A 16369-nucleotide genomic window follows, 5' to 3' on the forward strand; every position below is an offset into this window, starting at 1 on the left:
TATTGTTTAACCGACGACTTCTCCACCGTTTAAACAATACAAATAACATTTTTTAAAACCGATACTAAGTAAACATCAAACGCTAAATCCATGTCTGCAATTTATAGTTTGATAGATGATAAAGTTAGGTCTAGATACAAACATTGATGTCTCAAACACTTATACCAAAGAAAAGCTTTAATAAACAAACTAAACCATCTATATTGATCATCACTTGTTCATACATAGTATATTCACAAGAAAAACATAACAAAGGCTAGGAAGATTACATCTTATCTTGATACAAAAGAGATTTAGCTATCCATGAAAATGGTAGCTTGATTAAGAACGAAAGGATGAAGATCAACAAGCATCTACGGCGATTAATCGACGATCAAAGCTTCGAATCTCCAATTCTTCACTTGCTACAGTAGTTAGGGTTCCAAGAGCTCTTAAGAATGTCAAGAAGAGATCAAATATCACAATTACTTCTTTTATAGTAAAACTGTTTTCTGTCCAGGGCGCGTGGCGCCCTCCAGCGCGCTACGCGCCATTACACTTCAAAAATATAAACCGCCCAGACGCGCGACGCGCGCAACTCTCTGCTTTGAAGCTCCAAAATATCTTTCCCAGGGCGCGACGCGCCCATATCTCCGCGCGACGCGCGCTAACTTCTGCCCAGCACTCTTCAATGAAGGCCAATACAAGCTCCAAACTTCCCAAAATTGGCTAAAACCTACAAAATCACAACTAAAACACATATTATCATTAAAAGAAAGCTTAAAATTATAAACTATAAATAATTATCTAAAACTTCAGGGAATTTTACGAATATCCGATAAAAACGGTCGAAAGGTGCCATTAATTAAACTAAATATTAACATAATTTGGCACCTAACAGTCATTCTTTGGTTCTCGATAATGTTTGGCATTTGAAGGTTCCTTTCAATATTAGAGCATTCACCTAGTGATGCATTCTTAACAGGATTTTGTCGAAAGTTCAGCTCCTTCGGATAGGAATGACTCTGGATCAGTTGAACAATAGTTCTTGTGTCTTATGTTTGGAGTCTGTGGAGTCCTTGTCCCATATATTGTTTCAGTGTCCCGTGGCAGTGGAAGCTTGGAAGCATATAGAGACTTGAGCTGGGATCAATGCTGTAACAGAAGAGAAAGTGTGGAGAAATTACAATAGCTGGGTGGTTATATGCAAAAAGAAGAAGGTAAAAGATAAAAAGGAGGGGCTTATTAGGATGGCGGCTGTGCGCGGGTTATGGAATTTACGCAACAAAATTATTTTCAATAATGGCGTATGCAACTTATCTGATCTTCTTTGGTCTATCAAGCTTAAATCTTGGAAATGGGCTTTAGCAGGAGAAATTTCTTGCACCAAGTGTAACTTTTACGAGTTTTGTCAAAACCCGTTGATATATTTATCATAAGTTTCAGTTGGTTAGCAATTTTTTCTGCGTTTTGAGTGAGTTTTCTCGTTTGTATAAGCGGGTTCGAGTACCCCTAGTACTCCCGTTTATTTCATTCCTTTCTTAGAAAAAAAAGTTTTGTAGCATAATGCCTTAAAATATGCAATAGTAGTAGTTGTGTGAATCATTAATCAATGAATTTTACCAACTTTTCTATCTTCCAGCATCTTCAATAGTGCAACTCATTTTTGGGTTCTTTGTAGGATCTATTAAGACACATCATTTTGAAACAACTCTTCAAATTTTTACTCCAATGGTACAACTCCAAAGAACTCATATTAGGTCCCACAACTTTACTTTATATATTAATATTTTTTAATATTTATTTTTTTAAAAGTTAAAAAAAATAAATTTAAATATTTGAATGAAAATTTTAAATGATCATAATTTAAAAGCAAAAGAATGATTAAAATAACATAAAAAAATAAAAAGAAAATGAAAAGATACCTATGAAACTAACTATGTACTATGTTTATTATTATTATATTGAAATCACCGTTCCATCACAGTGCAACCAGTGTTTTAAAAACCGGACCGGTCATCGAACCGGTGAGGGTACTGGGTCACTGGTTTATCGGTCGAACCACTGGGTCACTGGTCGAACCGCACGACCAAACCGGATTAAACCGGATTAAACCGAATAACTCGGTTGAATAGACCTGTCATTATATAGGTATAAAACCGATTGAACCGGATGATTCAATCTCTAAAAAAATATAACTAGCTTTTAAATTTTTTAAAAATATCATATCATAAATTCACAATTTCATAACTTAAATTCAAATTTTAAACAAAGGTATCACACATAACAAAATAGTAAAAAATTACAAAGTCTAATTGCAAACAAAGTCTAATTACAACATAATTTAAACAAAGTCTAATTACAACATAATCTAATTGAATAGTTTATAACAAAATAACTCCAATGTGTACCAAATTTAATTCAAAATAGGATCCTCCTAAAAAGAAAATCAAATAAAATTCAATATATTTATGCTATTTGAGAAAATTTATTAGCAAAGATAACAAATAGACAATAAAGTTTTTAATTTGTCACTAACGAAAAAAACTATGTGAGAATAATACACTACTAAATATATTAAAAAAAAGTTTAAAAGAAATATTAAAAAAAAGTTTAAAAAAAATTATAAAAAAAGAATTAAAAAAAAAGTTTTAAAAAAAACCAAAAAAAAAGCAACTAAACCGCCGGTTTTCCGGTTTTCACCGGTTCCCACCGGTTTGATGGCATATCCGATCCGACTATTGAACCAGACCGGTCACCTGGCCGGTTCCCGGTTCGACCGGTCCGACCGGCCGGTCCGGTCCGGTTTTTAAAACACTGAGTGCAACTGTCCGTTGTCGAACTTCAATGTTCATGTTATTGAAAAAACTGTGTTATACAAATTCTACGCTGGGGAACCAATTCAAAAAACTTCTGTTGGAGGTGCTCTTATGAAGAAATCTAAGATTTGGAGAAAGAAAGCTTTAGAGTAAGAAATAATAAATGCTCTTCACATTAAAAAATTCATATAAATTCAGAAAAAGAAAAGGTAAAATGCATCTCGAAATATAAAAAAAAAAGTCTTTCTTAATCACTATGTAGAGGTATGGATGAGTTAAGTAACTTGTTTGAAAAAAGATAAGGAATTTTTCTTGTACCTTCCTAACAAGAGTTAATTAATCCTCCAACATATATGACTTTACATAAAATAGTGATAGCATTTTCAAATAAATCTTTCAATTTAAAGTTTCTAAGACGAAGAACCATGCGTTTTCTGGTAGGACCCGGTAGTCTTCGATAGGCTTCGGTGAGCTTCTTCTGTGCTTTCCGACGGTTTTCTCCTGTAGGGCTTCTAGAAAGAAACCATCCATCACTTTGATTTTGGTTTAAACTCCTAGATTTAGGGCTTAGGGACCTTGTTGAGAGGATGCTTCTGGTTCTGATTTAGGGAACCTAGGGTTACCGTCTTGGGAGTACCGAGCTTATTTCTGTTTCTCCTCTCTTTGTGTTCTTTCTATCGGTTTATGTGTTTCGTTCTGTATCTACTCTTCTCAAGTTTCTTTCGTTTTAGTATTATTATGAGTGGCGTTCCTATCCACCGCAAGTCAAGATGGGTCTCAGCAAGGAAGAAAGATTTCGGAATTGGGCTCCTCACTGGCACTCCTTCTCGAAGGGTAAGAAGTCTGCAGAGGCCAAGGTTGACTCCATTTTTATCTCTCACTTTCCAGACAGATGCAAGGCTAAGGATTTGTTCGAGGTTTTTGGGTGTATATGGGAGATTTCAGAGGTTTCGATTGCTCAAGAAGGGACAGATTTGGGAATCGTTTTGGTTTTGCTAGATTCACGGATGTTGAAGATGAAAGGTTGTTAGCGGTAAAGGTAGATAATGTTATTTTCGACGGAAAGAAGATGTTAGAAAATATATGTTTCAATCGAGAGGACCGAGGCTGGAATCGTGAATGGTATCACTTTCCTTAAAGTATTTCAAGCACTCCCGAATGTCTTAGAGTTTCGATGCAAGAATACCCAGGATAATTTAGCCTTATCGAGTTTGCGCAAGACCGGCGAAAACTCGAATGCAGCGAAGAACCATCTGGAATTATTTAGAGGATTTTTAGATTTTGTGATGTGATTTCTGAATGCGGAATCATCCTTTTATAGGCCATGAAAATATTGGTTTCAAAGGTTGCGACCCTTAATGAAACAATATATTTTCAAAAGATATGACTATTGCACTTACACTGGTTCATGCACCATTTGCATGTTTTCATTTCTGCATGATTTCGTGAACAGTTGCCAACTTTCCGATTCACAATTCAAATCACGGACACTGAGCAAAATGTAACAACCGGCCGAAGGCCGGCCGTCGCCCGCCGGAGCCGCCTCATTAACGCCGCGAATAGCCCGATCGCTCCGATGTGACGTGCCTAAGTGCTCAAGTGCCGTCTACAAGCCGCCACTAGCGCCTCTACGCCCACGCCCCCGGAAAGTGCCGTCTACAAGCCGCCACTAGCGCCTCTACGCCCACGCCCCCGGACCTGGACCCGGACCCGGAGTCGGAGTCGGAGTCGGAGCCGGAGCCGGTGTCGCCGGTGGCGACACCGGCGAGTGGTTGTAGGATTGGGACAAGTGGCATAATGCTTGGGACCACCACATTTGTCAATGTGGCACTTTATCCTCTTTTGTCCTTTTGTTGAGTTAATGGTATTAACTCTTTATAAAGACTTTGAAAGTGAGTGAATCTTCCAATGTGGGACTTTATTACATGCATTTATTAGCATTTACTCACTTTCACCATTTTTTCATTTTAGAACATAACTTGTAATTAATTACAACAATCCCCCACTTGTTCTAATAATGAAAAATCCAATTCTAGAATATAGAAGATAAAAGTGTTAATACAGTTAGGTATCTTTCGATTTGAACTTAACCTTAGTAAAGACCACGCAAAGTCTAATCGAAACGTTAGGTAGCTATGCTTTGAACCATTATCCCATGTGATCAGACCGGCATTGTTATACACACACTTTTAAAGTTTCTTCGCCTACATATCTCGCCTAGCACTATTTATGGCCATGTGCTTTTCCTGTTTTCATGAATTTTTCATGAGAGAAACTCCAACTCTCACTTTGAGACGGCACCATCTCGAAATTCATATAAGTGAAGTTTCATTAGTATCTCTTTAGATACATATCCTCGATATAGAACTTCATTAAGAGTTTCTTTAAATCTCAACCCTCAATTATGTAATAGTCAACATTATCATGAAATGTTGCACCACCTTCCAAATCAACGACTTGTTGTTACCAATTGAATCTTAGGTTAAGATGTATTAACTTCATATTGGGTTCACTACGCCAAAAAGGTCTTTAGACAGCGCACATTAGACAGCGCTTTTATACAAAAGCGCTGCTATAAGTAGAAAAAAAACAAAACACGGAAACTGCACACGAAATTTGGTTTAGGCAGCGCATCATAGATAACGCTTATTTACAAAAGCGCTGCCATAAGTTCGCGAATTAATAAATAAATAAAAGAATGAAAAAAAGCGCTGCTAAAGGCCCTAGAATAGGCAGCGCTTTATAAAAGCGCTTCTAAAGACGAACATCAGAAAGCGCTTTTCTACTAAAGGTCAAAATAAAAAAAAAAGTTAAAAATATATTATCTTTCTCCGACCCAAATCACAACTAAAGCAAAGAAGAAAAAAACCCTAAGAGTAAAGCTTCAGTCCGCCTCCCTCCAGCACCATTCTTCTTCTCACGCTCATCTTTCTCAGATCCTCACTTGGTCTCAGATTTCGTCATCGGTGTTTAGCGTCATCGAGTGTGAATTGATTATGAGTGTTATTTGCAGGTTTTGAATCCGTGGATGTCGAAGAACCGTTGAATTTGAAGCTGCTACTTGTATGGAACGAATTGATGCAATTCGGTGTGTTCGTGGTGGTTGTCCACGGCTCTTGTTCCTGCTGAGTGTTGTATACGATTTGAGGTTGTTGAAGATTGATTTACTCGGTGCATTGATGCGATGATTTGTTGCCAAAGATACGCGTCGGGGTTGTCGCCATTTGTTTACGAAACCAACGTTCCAACTACTTTCATCGAAGTACCAGCAAGAGAATGGTTTGTCCTTATATTTTGGTTTCGTTTCGTCTGCGGACTGGTTCGTCCATGTATTTTTGTTACTTTTCGTCCTTCTCAATGTTTCCATTGATAATAGCTCTATGATTTTGCTACTATTGTGTGTCATGGTATATTGCTTGTTTTCTGTTTGATAAAATGCTTCAACCGAAATTTGCGCACAGGACATAAGTTTTAGTGAGATTCACAGAAAACAAGATTGTGCAGATAGCATGATCTTTTATGTTTTCTATTTGTATTATTCATTTAAAGATTATTATTGAGATATATTGATGAACTCACCATATAGATGTCAATATGATATAGGATCCAAGTATCAAGGAATTGGTTGAACACTGTTGGTTGTTAAATTCATTGTCCGGTGATGATGTATTTGCTGCTACTAGATTTCTATCATTTTGTTAGTGTGACTAATCATATGAAAATAAGTATGATTGTGGTTCTCTATATATTTTTGCAAGTACTGATGTAGTATTTCTTATGCCATGGTTTATAATACAATTTTCTTAACTGATGTACCTGTCATGTTTGATATTTAATCATGATTGTGCTAATTTTATACATTTTCACACAACATTTATACAATAGGTATAAACAATACTACCAACAGATGCAATCCGTAGTAATGTCATTCGAGTATGTTTTGGGCCTCAAAACGCAGCTTCTTATGCAAGTCTGGCAATAAAATCCACGTTGAAACATTTTAGATGTTTGAAGAAGGAAATTTCCGACTAAATTCAGTCCAATAATAAGGATTGTTTTCACTCAAACAATAGAAGGGACGAGGCTTCGAGATTTGGAAATAACAAACAATAGGGCTTGGCTGTTTTAACATTTTCTGCATCTCCTGTAAGTTTCTTCTTTTGTTTTGTTCTTCTCGAACAAGTAATATCATAATCTGGTTATCATATACTTCATTATCAACCCATACTGTTTTCAATATATTTCTCAAACTTCATAATATTAATATAACCCAACTATCATAAAAATCATATATGTAGCTTGGTAACCCAAATATAGTTCTATCTTAAATATGGAAGTATATAGTTGTATGTTATAATAGTTTAAGTCAGTTTGATACTAAAGGCCAGGGACAGACATTTAATAGCTGCGGGCGGTGCTTGCAATATCATTTTGGTTGAGGTTCTAGGTACTATTCATGCAGATTTTAATCTATCCTAGAAGCAACTCCAAAAATGATGAAAGTCTTTTCTATAGTACAAGTTCATTGTCAATCAAACATCTTTTATGAAACAACAATTATAAGTGGTATTTTTTATTTTATATACACACACACATATATATATATATATATATATATATATATATATATATATATATATATATATATATATATATATATATATATATATATATATATATATATATATATATATATATATATATATATATATATATATATATATATATATATATATATATATATAAAAGTGATAAGCCATAAAAATTGACTAGATCATCACTGCTTGAATCAAATTTGCGTTTTTTAGATGATTTGGTCATTGAGTGCAAATCATACATCCACCATATGTGTTATGCTGAGTTTTTGACATTGAGAGCATAACATAGACAATTCATTTAGTGCATTCAATGTGTATGGATTGCTAGGAATTATAAGGTTCTTTTAATATTCCATGCCTAATCCATTTCAATTTTATATAATATGATTTTGTTTGATTTGTTTAGTGTGTTGGTTGAACGTAACTATAGGGACTTCAAGACAAGATCCAATTGGTTCCTTTTGATCTTCAAAATAGACTTGCATGGCATAAGGAAAAAGTATATCCTGAAAATAAGGTTTGTTATTTTTGTTATCATAACTTAATTATTATATTGGATGCTAGGTTAGATTTTTCCGCTTTGAATGTGAGAATACATAGCTATCGCGTGAGGCTAAGAGACATGGTGAGAATATCTCTATCTCTTCTTATCTCTAACTCTATGTTCCCCCTACATCAAATTCAAAATATCCCACTATACAGTCTAAACTTAATTGCTCCGAAAAACCCCAAAACGCAAAGTAATACCGTATAAATATTTCTACTACACTTCTAACAATAATTTTATGATATGCTTGTCACAACTGTAACTGCAGTGTGTTCAACCTATATTTAAATATGAGTGCTCACAGTTAGTGTAGAGTAACTTTTTCCATGTTGAAGTTCCATAGTCAAATTGCTATTTTAACCTATTTTTTCTTCAAAAGGCTTCTCTCTAGCCAACAAGCTTTCTTGAGTTTTTGGTAGTGTAATATGAATATTTGTATTTTCTTGTACAATCTATAGGACCATTTAATCTTACATGTAATAAAGCTAAATTTATTAATTTGAAAACTAAATTCAGTATCCACTTTCCTTGAACACATTCTTCCAGACAAGAGCCACTAATATATTTAGCTTCTTATTCTGGTGTGCATATTGTAATGACTTTTTTTTTCTATTTGGTATTATTCATTTGTGTTTAAGGTGATGGCTTTGATTTTTTTAAGTTGGAGTGCTACTTCTATCTTATAGCTGTTTAATATGAACGAGAATATCTATTTGCAGATTTCAATGTCTCTGAGATACAAGTTGAAGTTGTTTTTAATATGAGCCTAAGAAAACTGACCCTTGAGGTGCACTAGAATCATACCTTTCATTGGACTATAATGATTGTTGTTTTTATTTTATTGATATTTCTCTGTTTATCCTTGTTAGGAGCATATTTGAACTATAAGCTTTGTGCTGTGCAAAGCAACAACTTTGTGGCTGAAAAAAATCTTTGACTGAATAAATTTCCAAGTTAGAGGAGCTGTCGTCAACCGGAAAAAATATTCTGGAGGTATAGTATCACTTTGAATCTTCGAAACTCACCGAATTAGCTTTGTAATGTTTTGGATGGTCAGTCTAATTATTGAGTTCGTAATAGGCCTATTTTTTAAGTGCAATACTAGTATTACCTAATTGTTGGTATGAATTTATTTTGAAATTGCATTAATCATATCCTAATTGACTCATGGGCATTGATTTCTTATGCATTGAACTTTTTTTTGCAGCGTAGAAAACAACAAACAACAACCATTGATGGCATATAAAAGGTGGTGCATGATGATAGAGATTAGCTTATTCTTTTATGTAAATAATAATTATCATTAGTAATTTTTTTTACCAAGATGTTTATGTTATAGTTATGTAATAACTATGTAGAATAATTTTGGTAATAATTCATTCATTGGTTTTTACAAATTTTATGATAGTTTTTATTTATTTTTTGGTGCATGATTGATTGCATAGATTGATCCAATGAGTAGTTTTTATTATTATTAATATGATTATTATTGTTATTATTATTATTATTATTATTATTATTATTATTATTATTATTATTATTATTTTGTGTGATACTTTAAGCAAAAAAGCACTTTTAAATTAAAGTGGGGAATAGACAGCGCTTTTAAGAAAAGCGCTGTCTAAAGTGATGTCTAAAAGATGATCAAAAGCGCTGCTAAAGGGGTACTGGCAAAAGCGCTGTCTAATGCAAAAGCGCTGCTAAAGGGATACTGGCAAAAGCGCTGTCTAATGCAAAAGCGCTGTCTAAAGTGGACATATAGCAGCGCTTTTAAAGTCAAAGTGTTGTCTATAGGGGACATATAGCAGCGCTTTTGAATTAATCCAAAGCGCTGCCTTTACCTATAGCAGCGCTGGCTTAGGCAGCGCTTTAAAGCGCTGCTAAAGGCTAAAAAAAGCGCTGTCTATGTGCTTGTTTGGCATAGTGGTTGCTATCATTGTCGGAACCCTCATTCAAGGAGTTTTAATCCCATACCTTTCAAGGTAGACTTTACTAAATCTCTGGCCAGTGGTTTGGTAAAAGAATCATCCAAATTGTAGCTTGTTTGTATATATGTCAGTGAAATGATCCCATCCTTTATCATTTTTCTCACGAGAGAGTGTCTAAGACCTATGTGTCTAGACTTTCTATTGTATACTTCACTGAATGCCCTAGCCAGGGTGGCTTGACTATCACAATGTATCAATACTTTTGAAACATTGTCTTTAGCTAATGGAACCTCTAATAAGAGATCCCTCAACCATTCTGCTTCTTCTCCAGCAGATGCAAGAGCCACAAACTCTGATTCCATGGTTGAGAGAGTAATGCATGTTTGTTTCTTGCTCTTCCAAGAAATCGCACCTCCGGCTAATGTGAATATCCACCCAGTTGTAGATTTATAATCTCCAACACTTGATATCCAACTTGCGTCGGTATATCCTTCTAGTATGGCAGGAAACATACCATAATGAAGGCCAAGATTTTTAGTCTTTAACAAATATCCGAAAATCCTTGTTATTGCCTTCCAATATTCATCATTTGGATTGCTAGTAAATCTACTCATCTTACTAACTGGAATCAATAAGGGGCTATATATCTTTTGCTGAGGTTATATCAGAGAAAGATACAAGGGGCTATCAATAAGCCCATTTTAATTCCTTGAGTTATACTTCGAAGGAAGACGATAGATCGTGTTTGGAAAAGGCTTTTGTTGGTATCTTGAGGTGTTCGGGTTCGAAAGGTAGTATGCAACTCTGTATTGAAAGAGCAGGCTTTTTCGCTATCAAAGTGACACCTATGGGAGCGAACAAACGCCTTTTGGAGGAAAGTGAAGATGGTATAATGGACGCTTTTATTAATGAAGGAGAAGAATGGTGGAAAGATTGGTTCACAGAAATAGCTAAATGGAAGTTTGATGATGTTAATACATCTCGTTCGGTTTGGTTGAATGTCTTTGGGATTCCGCCAGTGGCTTGGAATGTTGAATTCTTCTCGACTCTGGCTTCTTTTTTTGGGACTTTGATTAGCATTGATGCTAGCACTGTTGATGGTAAGTCTATGGAGGTGGCAAGAATTCAGATTAGTTTGGACATACGTGACAAGGTTCAAGAATCGGCGAAGGTCTTGGTAGATGGAAAGCATTTTACGTTGGTGATCAAGGAGGATGCTTCGACGAAGTGCCGACTTCATTTAGGTAATTCTCGATCTTTATTCCCTGGGCCAGAATCTTCGAATTCTGTATGTTCTGATGCTTTTAGGTCTGACGTGGATTCTGAGCGGAGTGTATCGGAGAACAAGATTGTCTCATCATCAGATAGCATTGAAATTTTTTACTACATTTCTTATTTTTCATTTCATTATATTCCCTTCTTAACTTTGACTTTGTAAAAGTCAAACTCGTGCAGACGCACGGGTCTTCTAATAGTTTAAAGATTAAGATCATGTTTATTTTTAATTAGACACATCAAAATTTAATTTATTTTACCAATTACTTCATCTTATCATAACCTTTTTAATTTCTCGTGGTTTATTTTTTAATGATTAATTATATTTATTATAATTTAAATATTTTATATATAATATTATTTATAAGTAGTGCAGTGTAAACTAACTTTACAGATACAACTACTATCGGTGCATATCTTTTTTCTCTTTTATTTATTTATTTGTTTATAATTTTAATTTATTATTGTGGCCATCCCAAAAAAAATTGTTGGCTCTGCACTGGTACTAGGTTTAAAAAACTGCTTACTACTTAGCGTATTTTCTTGTTCCGGTGAAAAATGAGAAATGAAAAAAAGAAAAGCCAATAATAATAATTAATTTATGAGATCAGAACCTCTAATTAGGAGATCTTGGCTGAATATAGTGATCCTTACGTATTTTTAAATATTTTATTGATTCTTTATTAAAATTCATTAAAGATACTATTAGGTTAATGAGCAATTAATTAGTAAATAGGGAGCAGTCTACAATGTTGATTGGTTGGATTTCTTTTTTGCTGTTGTCTGCAACAATACCCTCACTAAAATAAAATCGGATCATTACTCTATTTTGTTGAATTGTGATTTTGATGAGGTTAAGTTCATTTTCCAATTCAAATTCCACAAAATATGGTCCATGAATGAGGATTGTTTGGATATTTATTAAGAATGCTTGGCTGACTAATATCTATGGTTGTCATATGTTCATTCTTGACCAAAATTTTAAAATCCTAAAGGCTAATTTAAAGATTTGGAACAAAAATAAATTTGATAATGTGCAGACCAATGTTTCAGAAGCTGAAAAGGTCTGAAATTCAAATTGATATTAATAGAACTGGTCTTATTGATATTTTGTAGGAAAAAAAGGAAAAAGGCTCAAGTTGACCTGGATGTTGCTCTCAATATGGAGGAGCCATTTTGGTAAGAAAAATCTAGAATGAAATGGAACTTGGTAGGAGATAGAAACACCAAACTTTTTCATACTTATACTTATGGAGGAGCCAATTGTGTTGATCCCTAAAGCTCTGGATAACTTAAGGACAAGATTATCACTAGAATCTTAGCTGACAGGCTTGCAACCCTCCTCCCTTCTTTGATATCACCTGAACAAAAAGGTTTTGTCAATAGTAGAAGCATTCAAAATTCCAAATATTTATCATAACACTTTTACTTCCAAAGTGAGTGATTTTTTTGCACAACAAAACTTGGAATATCCTTGACAATACTAAAACAACCTTTCATGCTCTTCGGGTTTTGTTATATAATTTTACTCTTCCTGTTATGGACCTGGTCACCTGGATGATGTGATGATTTGGACTGCTTCAGGCAATGGAACTCTCACTTTGAAACATGCCTACTTATTCTTGGATAAACCTAATCACTGCACATTTTGGTCTATCTTCCCTTGGAACTCTAGTATTTCTCCTTCTAGAAGAAAGATGAAAGCTCCAACCATTTGTTCTCTGAATGTTCTTTTGTTTAGATAATTTGGATTTGGTTCTCCAACACCTTTAATCTTCACAAGTATATTGGTAGTTTCTTGGACTGCAAGCATTCTATCCTGTTAGATTGGTCCCCTTTAATTCCTCTATTTCCAATTTCACTATCCTAAAGAAATTTGACATTCAAAATCATCCTAGAAAGCCTTTGAGGACCAAAGAACTTTTGTGGCATCCTCTTCCTTAAGGATGGCTTAAATGCAATATTGATGGTATTGCTAGAATAACTCCTATTTTATGTGCTTGTGGTGGTATATTCAGGAATGATAAGGGTGTTCACTCATGTTGGCAACTTTTGTGGCTCTTTAGGCTTTGGGAATGCTTTGATGGCAAAGCTTTCGGCTGCAATTATTTCTTTGGAGAATGCTTTGATGACATAGCTTTCTGCTTCATCTTTTTTATCATCCTAATGTTCATAATGTTGGAAACACCAAACAACCGATGAGCATTGCGCGACATAAAAGAATGCTTGGTTCAAGAAAATCACTAGAGTGAACCATTATATTGTTTACCATAAAAATTGAATAATCGTGCAGTCAAAATAAACATAAAAGAATGCACTCTTTGAAAGTAAACTCACCAGAAGATAGAAATTCTTCCACCAATTTCATACTAATTCAATGTAAATAACCTGTTAATACTTTCACACAAACAAAATTACAATATTAACCTACATTCAAAACCTGAAAACTTATAAAGTAATATCATTCATGGTATATGATTTAATCAGCAACGTCATTTGTTGGGATCTCATTCAAATCGAAGTTACAAACAACTCTTTGCCCTAATTCTCTTTCAACATCATTCGTCGGAAGCTCATTCAAATCAAGGGTTTGAAAACCTCTTGGACCTAATACTGTTTCACCTTCCTTTAGGTTCTTCTCCTCCTTCACCACTGTTTCATCAACACCAGTATTATTAGCGACTCCATGATGAATAAGATATCTCCTGCTCCTTTTCTTTGTAGTATACAATCTTGGCGGAAGCAAGCTTAACAAGTCAACAGCTGGTAACTCTTGTTGTTCGTTAGGTTTGAAGGTTGATGCAGTAGGAGGATGATGAACAGTAGTCTTGAAAACCCTAGTCCATGAATGTCTTATCGGTTTGGCACCAACATCATTATTATGATTACTTGGAGAACACGATAAAGAAAAAGTGACCTTCATAGTTTTATAAACTTTATTAACATGATGATGATCATCACGTATCTGTTTGTTGGAGCGATGAGAGGTCTTGTGGCCACCGAGTGCTTGGCCTGTGGAGAATACTTTGTGACAATACTCACATTTGTGAACATATCCTTTCTCATCATATTCAGAATACCATTGTTGTTGGTATTTGTTGCTGTTTCTGAGTTTATGAAAGGAAGGTGAAGAAGATTTCACCATGATGACGCAATTAGCAGAGTTTATGAGAAACAAGAAAGAAAAGTATGTGTAAGCGGTGGAGAGAGTGAGTCAACTAGTGAAGACTAGTTATAGGGTTTTCAAAAACGGAAATATAGGGTTTTCAAAAAATCAAATCTTTTTCTCTTAAGAATTAAAAGAAAGATTTGATTGAAGTTACATTAAATTAACTGGATCTTATTAAGATAGCTTAAATATATTTTTGTTAAAAATTCCGTTAAACTATTTTGAATGTATTTTTTTAGAAAATTGAGTTTTTTAAGAAATAACATTTTTTTTATAAATTAAATCATTTTTAACACATCAAATTATTTTTTTAATTCATTTTGAAAATATCAATTTAGAAAAATATATTATTGATTTAATTTTATGTGTAAAAATGAGTCATTTTAAAATGATAGTAATAATTTTTAAATGGGAGATCTCCTTATCTAATGTGCTTATGTTCTCTTTGGTTTACTTATAAATAGCTAAGGTAGAGGTACTATTAAAGGTTAATTCATAGCCAAAAATGTTCCTATCATATGAATTCATATATGTTATTTGATGACGACAACTTTATCTTTTAAAGGTAAACGAAGATGAAGCCAAAGAATTTCATAATTTTTTTTCTCTTGCATTAAAAGAAAAGGAGTATAAGAGGTAACCTTTACAAGAAAAAAAGTAAACCTTTACAAAAAAATAATACCACAATCGAAAAATAGTACAACAAAATAATCAACAAAATTGATCAGGATTTTGAACCACTCATAGAAGTTGCACTGAATTATGTCCTTAGAGCTTATGGCTAACCACTACCATGAATACCATAAAATGTTAAAAATGGTTCATCAATATCGCATTCAACTCCATTATAAACTATGTCATTTCTCTATGTCATTGATTGTCCCATTCGATTAATTTCAAGAACCCTATCAATGGAATAGCTCCTGCGACATGAATCCAACTGTAGCATGTTTACCAGTCCATACTATGAAAACATTCCTTTCATTATCATGCTTACGTACAACATATTTTTCGGTCAGTTTTTAAAATGGTGAATTCTTATCTACCCAACACAAAAAGTTGGGTAGAATTACCTTTAATATAAAATGCTATGGAAATAGTCAAAATGTTATGAATGTTTATGTTAGTTGATGTCCATCAATATCCTAGTTCTTCATCTTCCTATTCCATACTTAATATGTGCTTAATATGTGTGATTTTCTATCTCCCTTGAGTCCTATAAATAGAGATCCATATTACAATGTAAAGCACATTTGAAAGAAGATAATATAATATTGCTTTTCTCTTCTCTACCTCTCTTTGATCTCTATTGTTTTAGTTAATTTCATAACACAAAAAGTATACTATTTAATAATTAATTAAATAAGACAAAATTAAATGATGCAATGTGATTGGTGGAATGTACACTATCCAACTTTTTATAATGGGTTGAGAAGTTGTCCCCTTTTAAAATAACTACTAGATATTGTGTTTAATTCTTTATTAGAATTTATTAATAATATATAATTAGGTTAATGAGCGATTAATTAGTAAATATAAACCATTAAATAATGAGAAAGCAAGACCCTCAGAAGTTACATTTAAGGCAAAATACCATTTTTCGTCCTTTAACTTTATCTAGAGTCCATTTTGGCCCCTTAATTTTAAAAACAGCCAATTTAATCCTTTAACTTTTTAAACAGGACCACATTAAGGTCCATTAGTCAAATTCAATTTCAAAGTCCAGCTGGCATACACATGGCGCTGACTTGGCAACACCTTCCATATTTTAGAAAACCCGGCAAGATTCATCCACAAATCACTTTCCTCTCCTGTTATTCTTCTTCTCTACATCTATTTTGTCTTCTCAATTTCCATTTTCCAAAAATATTCATCTTCAACCTAAAACCAGATCTACCCCAACTCAAGGTTTGCTACGTTTATGATGTTTTGCCGGTTACGAAAACCAGATCTTTGCCTCCTTTTGCTTTGGGTACAGGTGCAAATTGTGAGAATACCGAATTATGTCATGGAGAGATTTTATTCTAGATCTCATCATAGAGAGATTTCATATT

At 33.9% G+C, this 16369-nt stretch overlaps 1 protein-coding gene and 1 long non-coding RNA gene across 3 annotated transcripts; one reads left to right on the top strand and one right to left on the bottom strand.

Moving 5' to 3' along the window:
• The first annotated feature begins 5641 nt into the window (after nt 1-5641).
• LOC131606816 (uncharacterized) lies at nt 5642-9323 on the top strand. Of its 2 annotated transcripts, none has more exons than XR_009285058.1 (6): nt 5642-6077; nt 6684-6944; nt 7803-7913; nt 8663-8730; nt 8813-8936; nt 9151-9323. It is a non-coding gene; the product is annotated as an uncharacterized LOC131606816 (long non-coding RNA). The 2 variants fall into 2 exon arrangements; XR_009285059.1 differs by having other exon boundaries at nt 7827-7913.
• Nucleotides 9324-13625: 4302 nt separating this feature from the next.
• Nucleotides 13626-14291, bottom strand: LOC131604947 (uncharacterized). The gene has a single exon (XM_058877358.1). It carries the CDS (start codon nt 14289-14291, stop codon nt 13626-13628), a length of 666 nt encoding a protein of 221 aa, XP_058733341.1.
• Nucleotides 14292-16369: the final 2078 nt, after the last annotated feature.

This window comes from Vicia villosa, linkage group LG5 (assembly GCF_029867415.1).
Source record: "Vicia villosa cultivar HV-30 ecotype Madison, WI linkage group LG5, Vvil1.0, whole genome shotgun sequence".
Classification (NCBI taxonomy): domain Eukaryota; kingdom Viridiplantae; phylum Streptophyta; class Magnoliopsida; order Fabales; family Fabaceae; genus Vicia; species Vicia villosa.

Excerpts from the sequence above, each read along its gene's own strand:
- LOC131604947 (XM_058877358.1), bottom strand. The coding sequence starts at position 14,291 with ATGGTGAAATCTTCTTCACCTTCCTTTCATAAACTCAGAAACAGCAAC.